Source organism: Sturnus vulgaris, chromosome 4 (assembly GCF_052056855.1).
Source record: "Sturnus vulgaris isolate bStuVul1 chromosome 4, bStuVul1.hap1, whole genome shotgun sequence".
Taxonomy (NCBI): Eukaryota; Metazoa; Chordata; class Aves; order Passeriformes; family Sturnidae; genus Sturnus; species Sturnus vulgaris.
Genome location: NC_142246.1, coordinates 84106 through 102911, shown reverse-complemented (window position 1 = coordinate 102911; position 18806 = coordinate 84106). Strand labels below are relative to the sequence as shown.

General features: G+C 44.7%; 1 protein-coding gene across 1 annotated transcript in view; it reads right to left on the bottom strand.

Annotated features, from left to right (window-relative positions):
- ATRN (attractin) overlaps positions 1-15704 on the bottom strand; it is a 141449-nt gene extending 125745 nt beyond the window's left edge. The window contains exon 1 of the mRNA XM_014891421.2: positions 15366-15704. Within this exon, the coding sequence (XP_014746907.2) occupies positions 15366-15664 (299 nt within the window). The 5' untranslated portion in view covers positions 15665-15704. The remainder of the gene's footprint in view (positions 1-15365) is intronic.
- Positions 15705-18806: the final 3102 nt, after the last annotated feature.

The window sequence follows — 18806 nt, the reverse complement described above, 5'->3', positions numbered from 1 at the left end:
TTAATATAGACACAGCAGCTGAGTCAGGTGCATCTCACTGAGGAGGCACTTCTCCCCTAAAACATACGAACCTTTATACTCTTCCCCAGCTGGGGGGCATTCCTGTCCCCTTTCCCACTGGCTGGCTACTCAGGAACTTACATTCTTTCTGATCAGCTACTGCACTCAAACCAACACACCCTTCCCTCTCCCCTTTCTCTCCCTTGTGACAAACATCTGTTTACTCTCCGCTTTTGCTCCCTGCCAAGGCCAGCCTCATGCTAGTTATTGCCTACGTGACATTAAGTATACAGTCTTATGGCTGAAACAAAACATTACTTTATCTCTCACAATAGAATCATGAAATGGTTTGTGTTGGAAGGAACCTTAAAAGCCCATCTAATTTCAAACCCCCACCATGGGCAGGGACACCTGCCACTATTCCAGGTTGCTCCAGGCTCCATCCAACCTGACCTTGGACACTTCCAGAGATGGTGCAGCCACAGCTTCTCTGGGCAATCTGTGCCACCCCACCAACCCTCATCATAAAAACCTTCTTCCTTATATGTCATCTAAATTACCATTGTCTCTGTTTGAAGCCATTCCCCCGTGTCCTGTCTCTCCATGCCTTGTCCAAAGTCTCTTTACATCTTTCCTGTCAGCTCCTTTCAGTTACTAGAAAGCCACAATTAGGTCACCCCAGAGCCTTGTCTTATGCTGGCTGCACAATCCCAATTATCTCAGCCTCTCCTCCCAGCAGAGCTGCTCCATCACTCTGATCATCCAGGTCCTTCTCTGGACTCGCCCCAAAAGCTCCAGGTCTTTCCTGTGCTGGGGGCCCAGAGCTGGAGGCAGCTCTGCAGGTGAGGTCGCACCTGAGTGGGGCAGAATCCCCTCCCTTGGCCCTTCTTTTAACCCTTATCCTCCTATTTAACACCTCATCAACTGCTGCACTTCCATACCTGTAATATGAGAAGGAGCCTGATAAATTCTCTATCAATAGAAATGGCAGAATGGAAGATAAACTTTCCAGATTTCCTGACTACCACACTTGAGGTGAAAAGCTCTCATAGGCAGTACAGTTCACCTCTGGGTGGTGCCATTGAATCAAAGAGGCTTCCAAATTCCACACTGCAGTTATTTACCTCTTACAGGTGCCTTCATCCTAAATGATGCTTATAAAACATCCAACACACATATATATTGTATTTTAAACAGTATAACTTACAAATGACAAATCTATCTAGCAATTTCTGTCTGTGCACTATCATTCTTTCCTTTAATGTATTCCTAAATTTTGATCTCAAGGTCAGACTAATGGGTCTGATGATAGCAGATCATCTTTCCCTCCATTTCTTTTAATCACTATTCCACAAACCAAAGACTCAACTAATGCTATTTTCTATGACTAGCTCTTCACCTTCTTCATCCTATTTTTAAAACTGCTCTTAAAAGATTATCCATACACCTGCTCAAGGGCAAAATTAAACTATAATTAGATGAAGAAAAGGTTTTAAAGGTGAATTAAGGATATAGAGGATACAATAAAACTTCTGAAAATCTAATCAAAGCATTAAAAGAGTAGCAATGAAAAAGCAGAAAATCTCATTTGAACCAGTGAACATGAATGCCATCAGTATAGAAATAATCAGGACAAAGTACAACATGGACCATTTTAAGGGCCACACAATGCAAATGTTCTGACTAGGAGTCCTACATACTCCCTTCAGTGAACATAACACGGTATGTATACCCGTGTCCCACTTTCCCACTTCCAGTGCTCAGGATGGGGTCTGCAGTTCAAAAAGCCAGCTTGGGAGAGGACTCACCATTGTCCAAAAGCTTGGTGTGGAAACAGATCTCTAAAAGCATGATCAGATTGGCAGGTAAGACTCTGATGGCATCAGTCTAACAGTGCCCAGCCTCTGTGTCTGCAGGGGCTGAAAAGTACCTCCTTGTACCCAATCAATTCAGCATCACGGCTGTTATCCGCTTCGTCAATCACTCCTGTAATTCTATCCTCTACTGTTTCACTTGGAGAGGGAAGTGTGCTAAACCCTTCCGAACTGAAACTTCAACAAAAACAAGTCAAGGAACAAACCATGACTGGAAAAAAACAAAACCCCCAAAAAACCCCAAACCAAACCAAGTGATGCACAGCAATTCCCCTTGCCCATTTTCAACCCTGTTGCAGTTTGCTGCCACTAGTTTGCTACAGGCATCACCGGGAAACAAGGAGAGCAGGGAAGATTGCTGTACTGATTTTTGCTTTATTTCCACATGGAATCACACAGTAGCCTGAGTTGGAAAGGACTGGGAAGGATCATGGAGTCCAACCCCTGGCTCTGCACAGACACCCCAACAATCCCACCCTGTGCCTGAGAGCATTGCCCAAATGCTCCTGGAGCTCTGGCAGCCGTGGGACCATGACCATTCCCTAGGGAGCCTGGGCAGTGTCTGACCACCCTCTGGGGGAAGAACCTTTTTCTGATCTCCACCCAACCCCCTCCAGCACAGCTCCAGCCTTTCCCTTGGGGCCTGTGCCTCATCACAGAGAACAGAGATCAGAGCTGCCCCTGAGGAGGAGCTGCAGTTCACAGTGAGCTTTGACCTCAGTCTCCCCTTCTCTCCTGAAGGGAGAGAGGATGCCTGGAATGAGACTGCAGGTGGCATATTGCCACCATCTACCTTTAGTTCAGTGCCCATTGAGAACAGACATGTCCTGTGCAGTCTATGGATTGGGTCCCTCAAAAGACAGATCATAACAACATTTTATTTACATTAAAAGATCATAAGCAGGGTTTAATTCCAAATCCCACACCTGATTACTCTACGTGTCAGGGAATATCTCAAACAGTATCAGCACCAGCAATATTTTAAGATATTTTACTGTATAATCAGTAAGACCTTTGCTACCAAGATCAGGATGAGACAATACAGAACATACTTTGTATTACATATATCAAAACTACTTTGTAGAATTATTTTATTCTGCTGACATGTCTTCTTTTCTCCTTAGCTCCATTACTTAAATCGAATACTATATATTAAGGAACATATGCACAATAATTACCTTGTCTGCATATCTCAGAAGTCACAGAGTGTTACCTACACAATAAATGTTTTACACAAACTATTTACAGAAGTAGCTGCCAAAAGAAAACCCAAAAAGAAAATATAGAAACTTACCATTTCTACTATTTTCAATCCTTGCAGAAGTTACAGCGACACACAACTCACTGGGGCCAAACTTTTCCAGAGTTTGTTTTTAAAGACCTGATAATGAACATGTACAACTTACAAAAAAAGCTTATAAAAAGACTCTAGGTCATCTAGAGAAGAACCTCTGTTGAAATGTGAGTCAGTCATGGTAGAGAGAAAAATATATGCGTGTATATATATTTTACTCCATTAAAATTATCGCTATCTGGCACTTTTAAAATTTAATTGGAGATTAAAGGGAAAACATCTCCTGCCATGCACAGTCCTGACCTGCCATTAATCTTCAGATCAACAGCCCAGCCTGTCAAAGGGCTTCCAGTCATCAGGCATGGCACCTTTTAACAGCTTTTATCACATATTTAAGTTGGGAGAATTTAAAAACTTTCCACAATGCCTTCTGACCTCAGAATGGTTGCTTTGTCTTCTTCAGATATGACAGTCACCACAGAGATCATCCACAGTGGTTTATCTCCTCCAGCATCGATGGGTAGTGGCCTTCATCCACCTACTTTCATACTTTCAGTGTGAATTTGCTCCTTCTGGTCACCAGTAAAAAAATCCTTATGTTACAAGACACTAAGGAAACATCAATTTCAGTTGTGTCTATAGAATCCTGTTAATCTCTCTAAACCTGAACAGAAAAATTTCTTTCAGTGAATGACAGAAGTTGACTTCTTATTTATTGAACTTACTACGGAAAAGCAAGACAGCCTTGATGTCCAGAGAGCCCCACAAAGCCTAGCCATGAAAGGCTCCGGCTTCTGCAAATTTATAACTTTAAATCAATACAAAATGTATGAAAAATTCAAGTGCAAACAAAAATCAATAGACATACACATGATTGTCTCCTACAGAATTTCTTCAAATCCACAGGTAAAAGCAACAAACCTTATAGACACAGGCTGAGAGAGCTGGGGTTGGTTCAGCCTGGAGGAGGCTCCAGAAAGAAATTCCAGCACCTTGCAGTACCTGAACTGGCTCCAAGAAAGCTGGAGAGAGACTGGGGACAAAGACATGAAATGACAGGACAAGGGGGAATGCTGTCCCACTGATGGGATCTTGGGCAGGAATTGTTCCCTGGCAGGGTGGGCAGGGCTGGCACAGGGTGCCCAGAGCAGCTGGGGCTGCCCCTGGATCCCTGGCAGTGCCCAAGGCCAGGCTGGACACTGGGGCTTGGAGAAACCTGGAATAGTGGAAGGTTCCTCTGCCCTTGGCAAAGGGTAGAATAGGATGGGCTCTAAGGTCCTTTCCAACCCAAACCATTCTGTGTTTCCATGAAGATGTATGAAGTTACATAACCTACAAGAAAACAAGAAATCCCTCCATGTTCCCTGGGATAATCTCCAGCCCAGCCATAGTGCCTGATCTCACTGGCACTGGTGAACCTCATGTAGAACCTGTCTCACAACAGGTCACTGCTTGAGGAGCCCAGGTCTACAATTACATACAGTGAGTCACCACACCTTCATGCCTGCACTCATGCTTCAATCCTACCTGCCTTGGGATATTGGAAAATCAGTGGGATTTAGACAGTGGGAATATAGCAAAGGACGTCTCCTCCAGCACCACGTCCTATCTAATGCACACACACCTTGTACTGCAAGCAAGCAAAACTCAGGCACAGAAGCCACTCTGATGCCTCAACCAGCTCTGATCTGATACTACAATTTTTACATTGTGATTTCTTGTCTTTCCATTATCATATTCCATTCCATTATTTTATGACAAATTCCCATAAGTGCTGAATAGAGAAGATCACATATAAACTCCATCACTTTCAACACACAATATCCTTTTTCATCAGCCTCAGTGAAGATAATTTAGGCATATTTATAGTAACATTAACCACATTTGTTCTGTATGGCAGTATTATTCTCAGAATAGACAACTGAATACAAGTTGCCATGCAAAACTGTCATTAAAATATGCTACCAGACCTCCAAATTCCTATGTAAATAGAGTCATCATCAGAACATCTTTAAACTATATAAATAATTTATCCTAATTAATTGATAGGGAAACTGAACCAAGAGGATTAGATGATGAACTGTATTGATTCCTGAAGTCTGTGATCATCTGTTCTCAAGGGAACAGTTAAGTCAGAGGCTAAAAAGTCATTTCAGCTTTTGCAGCTGGACCACATATTCCTGTTTCTACCAGAAATCCAAGTCCCCATCCTCTCACATTCAAACATCAAACTTGCATAGAAATTGTTATCGTACCATTCACATAAGGGAATTCTGCTGGTACATTTGCCTACTGTCCCAGAAATTCTCATTAGCTCAGGTACTGAGAAAAACTGGAAATGATCCATGAACTATTGGTTTAACATGTTTTCAGTAACTGAGTTTTCTTTGGGCTTATCACACAAATTCAGATAAAACAAGTTAACATACTATCAGCAGTATCCACAACAAAATTTCAAATTCCAGCAATATTAGTACAGATTTTTCAGAAAAAACGTACATAGGCAGGAAGTCAAGTCCTGGTTTTGACTTTGAACCACATCAACACCTCCTCAAAATTATTCATCCTCCAGAAGTTGAAGGAGGGCATACTTAAACACCCATTACTATTCCAGAAATGAAAACCAGTAATTTTAAAGAATGACTGCAACCTGTGCTTGAAAGACACAGACTGACCCAGTTTACAGAGCTGCCTGTTATGTGTTTCAGTGTAAAAAAAAAAAAAAAAAAAAATCAATCCTTTAATGAAAGTGCACTAACACACTGTCAAACAAGGAGGCAGCAACTATAAATGCAGATGCAAATAGACTGTATCTTGAAAGACAATAAATTTCAACTTTTTCAACAAAACTAAAAGCTACTCACCCTACAATTCTGCCTGTTCTTGATATCCCCTTGAAGAAAATTAAGATCACCAGTGACTTCAAAACTACTTATTTCTCACCATATTAGCTGGAATTCAATACTTTGCTTTCATCAAGCCAGCAACTTCAATGTATGCTCACAATTTGGATACAGTAGTATACTTTTTTCTAGCTGCACAAAAATCCTTAATAGGAAACAATGCTGGAGTTTTCCCTGTAGTTTTTTTTTATATTTGGGAGGGGTTGTTGTTGGTTTTTGTTTGGTTTTTGTTGTTGTTTTTTTTTCTTGTAGCACTAGCCTGTCCAGTCAACACTTCTATTCTACACTCCTCTGCAACTTAGGTCTCACAAAGGCTGGAAATCTTTGCAGCATTACCCCTGATGATTTCACACAAGATCAAAGTATGCAGCAAGCACTAGAGATCTAAGCTCTGAAATCACTATAAAATTTAAGTGACACTTCCCACTCTGGATAAATGGGAGATCGACTGTGTAAATTAATCATTAAACAGGCAGGTGCACAACTCTGGCAGGAAACATGCTGCACCTTGCTGCAAAAAGCCTTCACAAAACCACCTTGAAAAGTTTATTTTAGAGGAACTCTTGATCGTGACAACCAATGAAATTTAAAAGCTATGCTCAGGGTAAACCTGAATCACAGATTTTCCCTTGATAGGGCACAATTACATTCAAAATACCTGGGAGCACTGCCACGACACCAACATGTGGAAAATGACCAAACTGTGGAAGAAAAGAGATGGCACAAGTACCAAGAAACTGAAGAAAAAAAACCACTAAAGCCACTCAATCTGCAGCCAACCCATTGCAAGACTAATGTTTTTCATTGCAATGACTGAAAACTAAACAGCTTTTAATCACGAAGTAATTGAAGACACGGTTATTCCTTCCCTTTACCATGAAATAATATTAAACCCAATCTAAATTTTTTGAATGGAAAAATAGCTCTCACTTTCTGTATCTAAGTTTATAAAAGGAGTTTACAAAAAATGCTAATTCATCTGTGTGAAGCTTCTTATCCTTTGAGCAGACAAGCACCACCTTGGAGACAGACATTAAATTTTCAAGCAATACAAACACTAATAAGAAAGTCTTCCAGAGAGTGTTTTCCTAGCACAACCTTCCTTATTTTATTTCCTTTCAGCTTACAGAAACTAGGGAATCAAAAAAGGTTTCTGAAAATCAGGAAACAGGGGGCAAAGCCAAATAATAGAAAATTTGGGATTTTCACAGCTGTACTTGTATACCCTGCATAAGTCTCTATGCAAAGCTGAGCAGCAGTGATAAAGGTCATTATGAATAATTTTCACCCCAAAGAGGATGTGTAACAACCTGTACCTACACGAAGCAACAACCCCCTATTTAAATTTTTGCAACCTGCACTGAGCACACCCAAGATGAGCTTGTGTACAGCAATGCTTTTACTTCTGCAGCTGTGAGCCCAGCGGGCACAGCAGAGAATAAAAGGTAGTTTACACATTGGAAAACCCTTGGTTGGAATGCCCAGACCACCTCTGTCAGCATGGTATCCCCTAAACCAGCTTAATTCCTCTTCTGCATTTTCAGGGAACTGAAAACTCTGAATCTGATGATACTGCAAGAAACTTGTTTTACCAAGTGAAGCCACAACCAGGACCAGGAATGTTATCCAGATCCTGGGGTATCCAAGAAGTACTTCTCACAATCTGTTCTGGTGATCAGTGGCCCTCCTTTAGCAGGAATATTGCTCAGTTTGTCAGTAAAACATTTAAATTCTTCTTCATCATGCAAGATGCACTAAGACGATTATCAGCCCAAGACTCAGAGTCCAATTTCTTTAAATTAGTCTCCAAATCCTCCACTATGCCAATGTCCCAAATTTAGGTTATCAGATTGCTACATAAAGCTTGTTCTGTGTGCAATTAAGGCCTCTTAACAACCCTAATGATGTCACAACTCTGCAATAAGGACAGAGCCCTTATGTTCTGAATACCCCAAGCATTTTACATTCCTTAAGGCCAAATCATGCTCGGAATCATCTGTATGCAGCACACATTCACCAAAACTTTGGCAAGCAACCTGCCTCTCCATCAAATAAATATTTATTTTAAGCAAAAAGAGGAAAAGTGACAGTCTCAAGTAGATCTAAAAGAACTTCTGCAAGGATCAGCCATAAACAAAGCAAGGGAACAAAAGCAGGAAACAAAAAGCAAACATCATTACTGCTCCAGTGTTTCAGTGACTAAACGAGTATTTCATTCAGAACCGTGCACAAAAGCAAATTATCATCTCTGTTAACTGCTGTAAAATTGATTACTAAATACTCCAGCCCTGCTTCCAAGATGCTGCAGTGGTTTAATGGGCAGATGTGAACACATGGCTGTGCAAGAACAAAGCACTGGCATAAAACTGCTATGGTCCTTCTTACGGTAAATTCCAGTTTGGAGCAGCTCCCTCCTTCTCTAAAACTACTTCACTTACAGAATCACATCATTCTCAACCCCATCTTCTACCTGTTTTACTCTGTTTTCTTACTATGCTTTAGAAGTTGTGATTTAAAAGCTCCTATTTGCTGGGAATATTTTGAGTGCAGAAAAAAAAAGCAAAGCTCTACCTAATCAAGAAGTTAATTCCAAGTACTGTGCTTAGAACTTCAAATTAGAAAAAAATTCTTCAAGGAAACTGTTCAAGAAAAGAGGGCCCAAGGGTATCCTAAGTTAATACAGTAAGACAACAGCTTGGTCAGCAGCATTACCTAAATATAGGATTTTCATAAAATTTTCATTTATTTCATAAATATATGGATTTCGTGGACATGTTAGGCACAGGAAACTCAGAGTTTGAAATCTGATTGCTCACAAAAGCTTCAGAGGAACAAGCCAGGAAATCCATCACATACATTCCAAATATTATTTAAATGTATCAGGACACAAGATAAACGGATTGCTGGTCCTAGATTGTTTTTTTTTTTAATTAAGGAAAGCAACTATTTTCTGTGCAAACAGTGCTAATCTCAGTCATTTTTTGGTATTCCAATGTAAGCTACTTATGTTAAATGTAAACTGATGAAGAGGGTAACGAACACCTGGTTGGACCTGAGCTTATTTTATTAGTTGCCAAGAGAGGCTGCGGCCGCCCCGTTCCTGGAAGTGTTCAAGATCAGATTGGACAGGGTTCAGAGCAACCTGGTCTAGTGGAAGGTGTCCATGCCCACCACATGGGTTAGAGCAAGAAGACCTTTAAGGTTCCTTCCAACCCAAACCATTCTGTGATTATTTTGCATCCAAAACAAAAGGAACAACTGAGACTGAAACCCTGGAAAAATCCAGAGCAGTGTCAGACAACTGCTAAGGGACTCAGGCAGGTACTTCCTGATACAGAAACAGAGAAATGAGACAGAAATGGTGCGCAGTGCACATAAGGAGGTGTTTATAAGTCTAAGTCAGTGATATGTCCCTGGATTTGGCAGGCAGAGGAAGGTTATCCTTTATCTGCTCTCTTTCAAGAGGTCTCATGCTCAGACATGCTCAGCAGGAAGACAGGAATAGGACAGGACTTACTCCTCTCTCACACACACGAAGTATTCAGTGATTCCAACAATTCCAGTAGGGATTCCAAAGCTCCAATAGGGAAGACACTGGATGTGTGTGAAGCAGAGATGATGGGGAGGATCCAGCATGAGCTGTTTTGTCTGACTGCTCTGAATTTTCCACTACCTGCCTCCTTACTATAAAGCAGACTGAAAATAAGTAGTGAGCTTATTGCAAACATTAACAAAACCTCCCCCAAGTCAAATATTTATGCTCTCGTTTAGTGCACAGCAAAAACTGCAGAACAACTCAGATATTTTAAAAATATTGAATAATTCAACAGGTGAAGTTTTGTTCTTAAAACAGTCCTAGTAAAATATCAGATCATCCAATATAACAGTGTGAGAACACAGAATTCAGATTAAATATTAGCCATGAGTTTCTCAATGAACAGACCATTTAAATAGAATCATGGAATGATTTGCATGGGAAAGGACCTTGAAGACCGTCTAGTCCCATGCCCCTGCCATGGCACCTTCCACTAGACCAAGTTGCTCCAAGCCACAAAATATATATTTATATATTATACACATGTATGGATAGATAGAAATATAGCTATGCATGCATAAAGATATCCACACGTACCTCCAAGAACTAAATAAAAGCACATAATTGTTCTTTTTTCTCCGTGTATTCATTAGAATTGATGATCTTTAAGTATTTCCTACCTGAATAGCTAATTCTTTTTTACCAGTGCATAGTGCTTGAGTGAGCCTTTCATTAAGCAGCATGGAAGATAAAATAATTTTAAAGCATAATACTATCCTAATGAAAAGGGAGAAACAGAATAAGGATCAGGCACAAATGCAGCCCCCAGATCTAATTTGAGCACTTAAATTGATTTGATTCAAATTGCCAACATCCTTGGATCTATTAAGCAGCTTCCGGACCTTCCTAAATCTACAAACTGCCTCAGGTAGCTTTTTAAAGACAATAGCTTGTATTTAAGATTTTGACCAAAAGTTCGTGTTTCTTTAACAAAGAGAATTGTGATAGCTCTTTTCCAGCTCACACTCTCTCAGGTTGTGATTTACACAAATCTAGAGATAAAATTCCTCTTCACTGTAATATTCTTTGGCCAAGGACACTCTATTACCACCAAGTCCTTCATAACATTTAATCAGCAACACATAACTGCTCCCATTATATTAATAAAAAGGGAGTTTAAAGGATACACGCTAATCTTTTTTTTTTTACTCTCCAACTGTCAGGCTGAATGGTTAAGTCCTGCTTAGCATTTGCCATCTCCCACCACAGAAAAAGTATTACCATGAAAGGAGCACAAGTGCCTGTACACACAAAATCCATATTCCTGGAATTATTTGGTATTTCATTATACAGTCAAAATATTATTTTCAGCTACCACCATACATCAAACTGCCCATCAGTGAGCCTACACACACAATCCACATACACTGACTGTTGAAGAAGTCAATCATTATCCTGAATTTGTTAATTCAACCCTTTACAATCTCAGGACAATAAATCCATGTGAACCAGAGGTCATTTCTTGCCGTGTGCTTTACCTCCCTTGTATGGTGAGGAGTGGCTGAGAGAGCTGGAGGGACTCAGCCTGGAAAAACTCAGTGGGTTAGAATGAGAAGAGCTCATTTTCTCTCTCTCTCTAACACTCCCTGACAGAAGGGTGCAGCCAGGGGGAATCGGGCTCTACTCCCAGGGAGCAAGAGACAGGACCAAGAGAAAATGGCCTCAAGTTGCACTTGTGGTGGAGGGTTAAACTGGATACTGGGGAAAATGTCTTCGTGGAAAGGTTGGCCAGGAAAGAGGCTGAGTTCCCACCCCTGGAAGTGCTCAAAAACATGTGGATGTGGTTAGTGGTGATCTTGGCAGTGCTGGGGGGGCACTTGGACTCGATGACCTTAGAGGGCTTTTCCAACCTTAATTCCATCTCCTAATTAGGCAGCTGCCTGACAACTCAGTTTAGGCAGAACAAGAGGCTGTGTCACTGAGCTGCAGATAGTGAAGAGTCTGTTAACCAAGTGTGCAGCATCTTTTTGATTGTTCAATAATCAGTGCTGCCAATTCCACTTTCAGTTTGGAGCTCCCAAGCTCCCACTGCTCCAAATGTTATCTCAGGATGCTGCTGCAGCTCTGTGACTGGGAAATTTCTCATCCCTCCCAGCAGCAGCTCCTCTCCTGCCCGTATCATGGCAGCTCGAAGCCCTCAACAGCATCCAGTCAGCCCAGAGCCCTCTGAAGGTTTGTACTGAAAGAGAAGACACAAGCACATCAGGCACATTTTGTGTTTTCTATTTCAGCTTCCATTAACACCAAGATGTTTATCTTTGAACAACTAAAGTGGCTGGTTCCACACCTTAAAAAAAGTCACCTGAAGTCCTTCCTAAATCAGCCGTCTATCTCTAAAGACCACCACTAATCTGGAGTGTGTTCCTCATACATCTAACTGCAGTCTAAAAAAAAGATTTCCCAGGGAAAAAGGGAAAGGGAATATTAGCAGACTGCAACTCTATGCTACAATGTTCATCCTTCACTGTGAACACAAGAAGATGGGAGAGATTATTAGGTCAGTGAAGCACAAGGTGTATCTTCACAATGTAAATGAAAACAGTCAAGGCCACAAATATAGTCATCATATACATCTAGATAAGACAGGATGATTAACAAGGCAAATTTAATTACATGTCTCAGTCCAGCAGATAAGCTCATAAAATACACTGCACTTGGAAAATAATTTTCACCTGCTCTTCTACTTCCCATTTGTACCTACAGCATCTAATAACACATTAAGTCCTTTAAAGCCAAACTCTTGACAACCGTGAACCAAAACAAAACCTCCTGCAGAGCCAATTCTGACAGGAGACAGAGTAAACTCAAGGCATGTGAAAGAAGGCACGACTGAAAAACTCTGAACGCTGCTTGTTCGCACTTCTCTGAGCTCCAGGTTTAAAAACATTACTAGAAACTTCAACTCTTTAATAAACTAATAAATAGGCAAATAAACCACCTACAGAGAAAAACATACATTATATTTTCAGGCAAAATTTTAGACTACAATTATAAGCGAGAAAGAAAAAAGAAGCTTTATCAAAACAGGTAAGAGGATAAAAAATTGAGGTTCTATTAACAGTGAACATATACCAATTCTTTTTCTTAATTGGGATTGCCATACGGAAAAGAAGCATCTCAAATCCAGTCCCCTTAAAATGACAAATATCCTAAGTTTCTCCAAGAAAGTAACAGGTATGAGGCTATTCCTTAAAGCTCTCTCCCAACTAAAACAAAATGCTTACCATGACAGTGGCAAAAAGACATTAAAAAGGCAGGTTTGGAATTCCAGGGCATGCCTAGCCTGGAATTGTTTCCACACAAAACGCCTTTCAAACTGTTTGCAATACATACTCATCTACAGACTGTCAATAAGTCCAAGTAAAAAAATTACTTTTCTTCCATGAGTTCAGATTATACAGACAGTTACCCTCCTCCCAAATCCATAAACAACGTCAAAGGGTGCCTGGTACTTGCAGTAGCTTCCCAAGAAAGCAGTCACTGCCTAGGATAATAATCCTTTTCTCATTTCCTTCTTTTCCAGGAATCAGCCCTGCCAGGGAATTCACCTAATGCATGCAGACACACACACTGGCTCTCTGACTGCCACAGCTGACAAATCCAAGGCAGGTAACCATCTTACAGAAACTCTTACCATAATAGAGAAGCCAGGGAGCATCCCCAGCCTACTCACGTGAAGATTTCCATTTTCTCATCCAGTGGGATACACTTCAGACACACAACCCAGCCGAGTAACCCAACACTAAAATAACTGGCCCCAGCACTGCAGAAACACACTTTCCATCATCATATAGTCCAAAAATCACTGTCCTGTGCAGACACCCCCCATTCCCACACATGGTCGTTAGCACATGGTCTGGACCAGTGCAGAGTCAGGGGGTTCCAGCCCCCTGCCCAGAGCCCTCCTTTAGCCTTTTTTTCTCAAAAAAAAAAAAATAAATTGAAGCAGCGGGACTCTCCCAATACCCTCTGTCCTGTTCAATCCCCTCTCACTGCCCAGTCTTGTCTCCCCACAAGCCCAGGAGCTTCCTTCCACCAGGCTGCTATTCCCACTGTCCCTCCCCAAGAGCCAGCAGCATTACAGTTCCAGAAGATGAGCCTCCCAAATGCCAACTACTCCTATAAGGATACTGCTTCTCTCCCCTGCACAAACCTCTCCTGAAATAACCTTTAACCAAAACCAGCACCTGCTGATCTGCCAAGAGAAGCTTCCCTAAACGCCCCCCCCTAAAAACCCCTAAAGTCTCCACCCCGCCCTAAATCCCACTTGCACGCCCTTCCCCTCCAACCTGTTCTCAGTCTGATCTAGTCCCATCTCCACATTAGTCCTTCTCCCCGCCCCGGAACTGGTCCCACACCCAAGCTGTCCTCCTCTGTCCTGCTCCTCACTGCTCCCATCTGCTTCCAGCTCCAGCCACATCCACACAAAAAGTCACCCCCATTCACCCAACATCCTCAGACTCCCAAACCTAACCCTGCTGCCAAAAAAATATCCCCCTTGCACTTCCCTCCAGCCTTACCTTCTGTCCAAACCTACTAAAATTTAAATCAAACATTTTCCTGGCTCGGCAATCCACCAGACCCCACTGATGCAGTGCCCTACAACCACATCCCTGCTCCTACACAGCCCCTTAGAGGGGCTGATCGCCAATTACGCCTCTGCAACCCCAGCCAACAAACACCAACAATTCAGCCTCCTAAGGGGTGCCTCTCTGCATTACAAACATCCCATACTCACCAACTGGGGCATTCAACATCCACATCCCATTGCTCTCAGATCTCTCCCAGGAAGCCCCAACCGCTCTATGGACCTCCAGGTCTAGCCTTGCACACTGTCACCCCATCACACCCATGCTGCCATCACCCCTCAAGCCTGTTTCCACACACCCACCTCTTCCTCCACATCCAAATCCCTTTTGTCCCCCTGCATGGCTCCTGCCCATCCCTTTACACCAGCATCCTCCTGAATCAGCCCCACGCTCACCTTCATTGCACAGAGACCCAGCCCCAGTTGTCCCCGCAACACGTTCCTATCCTGCCCTAACACCCGCATCCTCACCGTCACCTGGACCTGCCCCTCGCCTTTATCATCACCTGAGTGTCCCTCACCACCCCTTTGACCTGCCACTCGCCTTTAGCGTCACTTCCATATGCCGCTCACCTTTGACCGCACCTGGTCCCGCCCCTCACTTCTGCTGTGACCCGGCCCTTCCCCTCGCACCACGACCCTACTGCCCTCACTCATCATCCCTGGACCCCCTCAGCCTCCCACTCCGTCTGAATGCCCAAACCTGCTTCTATTACCCACGTCCCTATTTCCCTCAAGTGTTCCTTTGGGCAACCTGACCCGGGCCACTGAGCCACTGCTGTGTTCCCCCCTTCTTCCCTTGCCCTGTCCCTCACCCCTACCCCTGATGTGGCTGCCACACACTCCCCTCCGTACCCCAAACCAGCCCGATCCCTACGGTCCAAACTAACTCCTCACTCAAAGCCGCCCCGCACCCTTGAACCAGCCTTTCGTACGCGTACCCCAAATCTAACCTCACTTCCGAGCCACTCCCGAACCCCCAAACCAGACACGAACCGCGAACCAACGCCGAACCAGCCAGTCCACCCCCGTCTACTCCGACCCCGCACGTCCCCGTGCTCCGTCCCCCACCCCAGGGCACGTCTCCGCTCCTCGCCCTGCGGGGACTCACCTGAAGCGCCCCCCACAGTGCTGGCACTGGTCGCCCACCCAGCCAGGCTGGCACTCGCACTGCCCGGTGCCCGGCTGGCACCGCCCGCCGTTGGCGCACGGCTTGTCGCATTCCTTGGACACCGCCACTTCCTCACCGGCGGCGGGGCCCAGCACCAGCGCCAGCAGCGCCAGCAGCAGCGGCAGGGGAGGCCGTGCCGGTGACCTCCCGCCCCGCCTTCCCGGTGCCCGCCGCGCCATCTGCGGCCGCTGCCGGCTCGGAGCGGGGCGGGCGGGGGGCGGCGGCACAACGCGGACCATCGGCCGCCGCGGGGCCTCCGCCGATCCCGCTACGGTGGCCGCGAGTGGGGGGGACCTAGGGAGGCGGGGCTAGTGACGTCACCCCCGCGGCCATGGCGGCGGGGAGGGGGCGGATCAGGGAATCACGGAGTCACAGGATCGGCCCACTAATTACAACCCCTAGTTTAGGCAGAGTAGGAGCAGTTCTTGGTTAGGTCGTACAGCTGCCGAATTCCTCACTTAGGGGTGAGTTTCTCATCTCAGTAAGTTTAACAAGCAGAGATTAAAACACACGGCAATTCCCAAACCGTGAAATGGCATTTCCTGGGAGATTAGTCGATTTAAAATTGAGCTGTAAAATTAAAGCCCCTTTACTGCTCCCCATTAGTTAAATATTACAGGTGAGAAAGCAGCAGCTGGCACAGATACAGCACGAGCATTGCCCCAGTTAGAGGAAGGCTAATTGGAGTAACAGAATCCCAGAATCATTGGGACTGGAAAAGACCTCCAGGATCACCCAGTCCCAGCTGTGACGCCCCCCGCCCTCCTTGTCAAGCAGCCCAGAACACCGAGTGCCACAGACAGTTCCCTCCTTGGACACCTCCAGGAGTGGGGACTCCACCACTTCCCTGGGCAGCCCCTGCAGTACCTGACAACCCTTTCCATGGAGAAATTCCTGCTGGTGTCCAAGCTGAATCTCCCCTGGCACAACTTGAGGCCGTTCCCTCTCCTCCTGTCCCTGTTCCCAGATCCCAAATCCCCCCCTGCTGTCCCCTCCTGTCAGGGAGTTGTGCAGAGCCACAAGGTCCCCCCTGAGCCTCCTTTTCTCACCGCTCTTGGTGCTCCAGAGCCTTCCTCGACTCTGTTCCTTTCCCTGGGCACGCTCCAGCCCCTTAATGCCCGTCCTGAATTGCGGGCCTCGGGACTGCCCCCAGCGCTGGAGGTGCCCCAGCAGTGCCAGCAGAGGGGCCGGGCACTGCCCTGGGATGGAGCAGCCCCGTGCTGGGCTGCGCTGCCCCCCGTGCGTGATGGAGAGGGGTTGGCTCCTGGGGGTCTGTCCCACCAGCATCCTGGCTGTCACCGTACCCCAGGTGAGCCTGAAAAGGTCCCCCCAGAGGTGGGGTTATGTCCTCCCGACCTCGGGAATGCCAGCCCAGACACTGTGAGTGTGGGCCTGAGGCATGGGGAGACCTCGAGGCTGAAGGGGAGGGAAGTGTTCAAGGCGAGGCTGAATGGGCTCTGAGCAGCCTAGGAATCAATATGGGAAGAGATCGTTCCCTGTGAAGGTGTAAGGCCCTGGCACAGGGTGCCCAGAGCAGCTGTGGCTGCCCCTGGATCCCTGGCAGTGTCCCAGGCCAGGCTGGACACTGGGGCTGGAGCAACTTCATATAGTGGAAGCTGTCCCTGCCCGTGGCAGGGGTGGGATGGGATAAGAATGAGGTAAGATTTTAGATCCCTTCCAACTCGAATCACTCTGTGATTTTATGATTCTAATGGTGTAAGCAAAAAAAAAAAAAAAAAAAAAAAAAAAAAAAAAGGCTCTGAAAAAAGGATCCCTACCTTGGAAAACAAGCTAATGGTCTCCAAGGATTTCTGGGCCCTAATTTGTAACAGCAAAGGCCTGAGGAAGGAAGAATAAAGAAGTTAAAAGTCATTCTCTGCTGAATTTGTGGGCAAAGCAGCAAACTCTGTTGGACACACAGCAAGAATGTCCTTTGCAGCAGGAAGAGTGAAAATTTTAGACCTTTCATCTTTAACAGAGTGAAAAAGATGTGAGAAAGTTGACAGTCTGTGGAGTTCTTGGGTAACTGTTACCTTTGGTCTGTCTCCAGGAATATGATTGTGTCTGGACTTACACAAATTGTTTTGAGCGAGGAAAGATGTCAACAGTTGAGAATTTATTATTAAAAGAATAAAAAGGGAAAAAGATACTATTCACACTTTTCTCTCCAAAAGGATGACCAGGTTTAGGTACAGCAATGCATAGACACACAGCAGACTGGGTGGAAATAGCCAACTCACCATATTTAAATAGTTAATTTCTGTTTAGAAATATAAATGTTAGTTACCTCTCTGAGGGAGGTTCTCAGTGGGAGCCTTAGTGATTTCTGTTGAAGTTACTGGGATAACGAAGGGTGTTGAGCAGATAGGAAAGAAAACATTCTAAAGACTGGTTGGTTTTTTCTTGTCAGTTAATTATCTCTAGCAAAACCATTGCTCAGAGATTTTGCCTTTTCTGCTTGAAGCTCAAGAAGGAGGATGAAATCTTGGGTTTAGTTTAAAACTGCTGGGCTGGGCTGGGCTGGGCTGACCTGGTGTTCAAAGGTAACATAAAACCAAAAAGGTGTGAATGATGAGAAATAAGTTGCAAATCCCTTGTAGGCTATGCAGAAATGGAGGCACAGAGAGGCTATTTCTACATACATCTATATTCCTGGGACACAGACAACTGCCAGCATGCCCTGTGAATCTGTGGATTCAGATACCTAGTCATTTTCCCAGGTGCTGCCAGAAAAGCCAGTCTGGCTCTGAGAGTCAGCCAGCTCAGGATACAAGCAAAGCATGACACTGCTCTCTGGATTGTCACTGTGGTGAGGCGACCCTGTCTGGACACCGGGTGCCTCCTAAAACTGCTCTCACTCCCCTCTTAGCTAGGCAGGGAAAGAAAAAACAATTAAAGGCTCATTGTTGGGATAAGGGCAGGGAGAGATCAGTCATCAGTTACTGTAATGGGCAAAAAGATTGAGGAAATCAGCTTAATTTATTTCCAATCAAATCAGAGTAGGGCAAGGAGAAATAAACCCAAATCTTAAATCACTTTTCCCCCACCCCTCCTTTCTTCCCAGGCTCAATTTCCCTCATGATTCTCTACCTCCTCCTTCCAAGTAGTGCAGGGGGACAGGGAAAGGAGCTGTGCTGAGTCCATCACACATTGTCTCTATCGCTCCTTCCTCCTTAGGGGTTGGACTTCTCACACTCTGCCCCTGCTCCAGCTTGGGCTTCCCATGCAGTCACAGCCTCCTTCAGGCATCCCCATGCGAGAGCTGGGTGTCCATGAGCTGCAGGCGGATCTCTGCACCCCCATGCCCTCCTTGGCTCCATCAGACACAAGAGAGAAGCTCCAGCACCTCCTCACAGGAGCCACTCTCACATCAAAGCCTTG